At 44.1% G+C, this 1,431-nt stretch overlaps 1 protein-coding gene across 1 annotated transcript in view; it reads right to left on the reverse strand.

Annotated features, from left to right (window-relative positions):
- Positions 1–372: 372 nt before the first annotated feature.
- Positions 373–1,431, reverse strand: part of Tbk1 (TANK binding kinase 1) — a 36,412-nt gene continuing 35,353 nt past the window's right edge. The window contains exon 21 of the mRNA XM_021174318.1: positions 373–1,106. Within this exon, the coding sequence (XP_021029977.1) occupies positions 1,055–1,106 (52 nt within the window). The 3' untranslated portion in view covers positions 373–1,054. The remainder of the gene's footprint in view (positions 1,107–1,431) is intronic.

A 1,431-nucleotide genomic window follows, 5' to 3' on the forward strand; every position in this document is an offset into this window, starting at 1 on the left:
GATGTGGCTCAGTGGTGGGATGTGGTTCAGTGGTGGGGTGTGGCTCAGTGGTGGGCTGTGGTTCAGTGGTGGGATGTGGCTCAGTGGTGGGATGTGGTTCAGTGGTGGGATGTGGTTCAGTGGTAGGATGTGGTTCAGTGGTGGGATGTGGNGTGGGATGTGGTTCAGTGGTGGGATGTGGTTCAGTGGTAGGATGTGGTTCAGTGGTGGGATGTGGCTCAGTGGTAGGATGTGGCTGTGATAAGATGTGGCTCAGTGGTGGGATGTGGCTGTGGTAAGATGTGGCTCAGTGGTGGGGCAATCAGTTTCTTGATTTAAACACATTAACACACCATTTTGTATCTCTAACTAGAGGTACAAAAGCACACAAGCTTTTTACATTAAAATTGAGAAATTTATTTTTTCATGAAATAGCAGAATTAAAGTACAGAAATATACATCTTTAGACAATTGAAATGATACTAGGATCTGAATGACAATTACACATTCATGACCAAAGGAAAAATGAATAGTTTAAACAATGAATTCACTTTAAAGTTTTTGCTCAATTATTCACCTAAAATCAAACATACGAGGAAAACTGAGATTTGGGCACCTGGTCAAATGAAATAATGCCACTTTATCCTTGTCAGAGGAACTGACCGTGGTAAAACCAAGGTTCTGTTCCCGTCACAAAGCCCTGTGTCTCCTCCAGTTACACTGTGTCCACTATCAGTCCTTTCAAAATTTTAAGAATGCCAATTCAAAAAATACTTTCTTTAGGCACCAAGCAATTGATTTCTCCAGCCTTATGTGAAGAATTAGGGAGAGCACCCCAAAGCACTGGCTGGTCATGGCTTTCTTCTACAGCTCGCTGAGGTCAATCTGTCTTTGTTACAGCAGCCAAAATTCATATATATATATATATGTATATGTATTTACAAACTGTACATATTTACATGACCTCATCAAATACTGAAGTGTAGAAATAAGAACTCCATTCACAAAGGTGTTCATTTCGTGCCCCAGTGTTATCTTCTTGTGCAAACTAGAACTTCCCAGACTCCCTAGGAAGCTAAAGACAGTCCACATTGCGAAGGCCACTGTCCATTGTTAAAGACCCAAACCTAAAACACAAAATGAGAAGAAAAATCATCTTAGCAGATGCACTCATATGCTCTCCAGGGTTCCCCTATGTCTTTAGGACTCAGTACAGGATTCTCATGTATGCTGGGATAGAACTCTATCAATGAGTCACATCGCAGTTCCTGACATCCCAGCACTCTAGAGAATTACAGAATAGATTTCAGAAGAATGGCTCCCGCTCCTCCTGCTCCTCCTGCTCCTCCTGCTCCTCCTGCCCCTCCTGCTCCTCCTGCCCCTCCTCCTCCTGCTCCTCCTCCTGCCCCTCCTGCTCCTCCTCCTCCTCCTGCTCCTCCTGCTCCTCCTCCT

The sequence above is a fragment of the Mus caroli genome, chromosome 10, assembly GCF_900094665.2.
Source record: "Mus caroli chromosome 10, CAROLI_EIJ_v1.1, whole genome shotgun sequence".
NCBI lineage: Eukaryota > Metazoa > Chordata > Mammalia > Rodentia > Muridae > Mus > Mus caroli.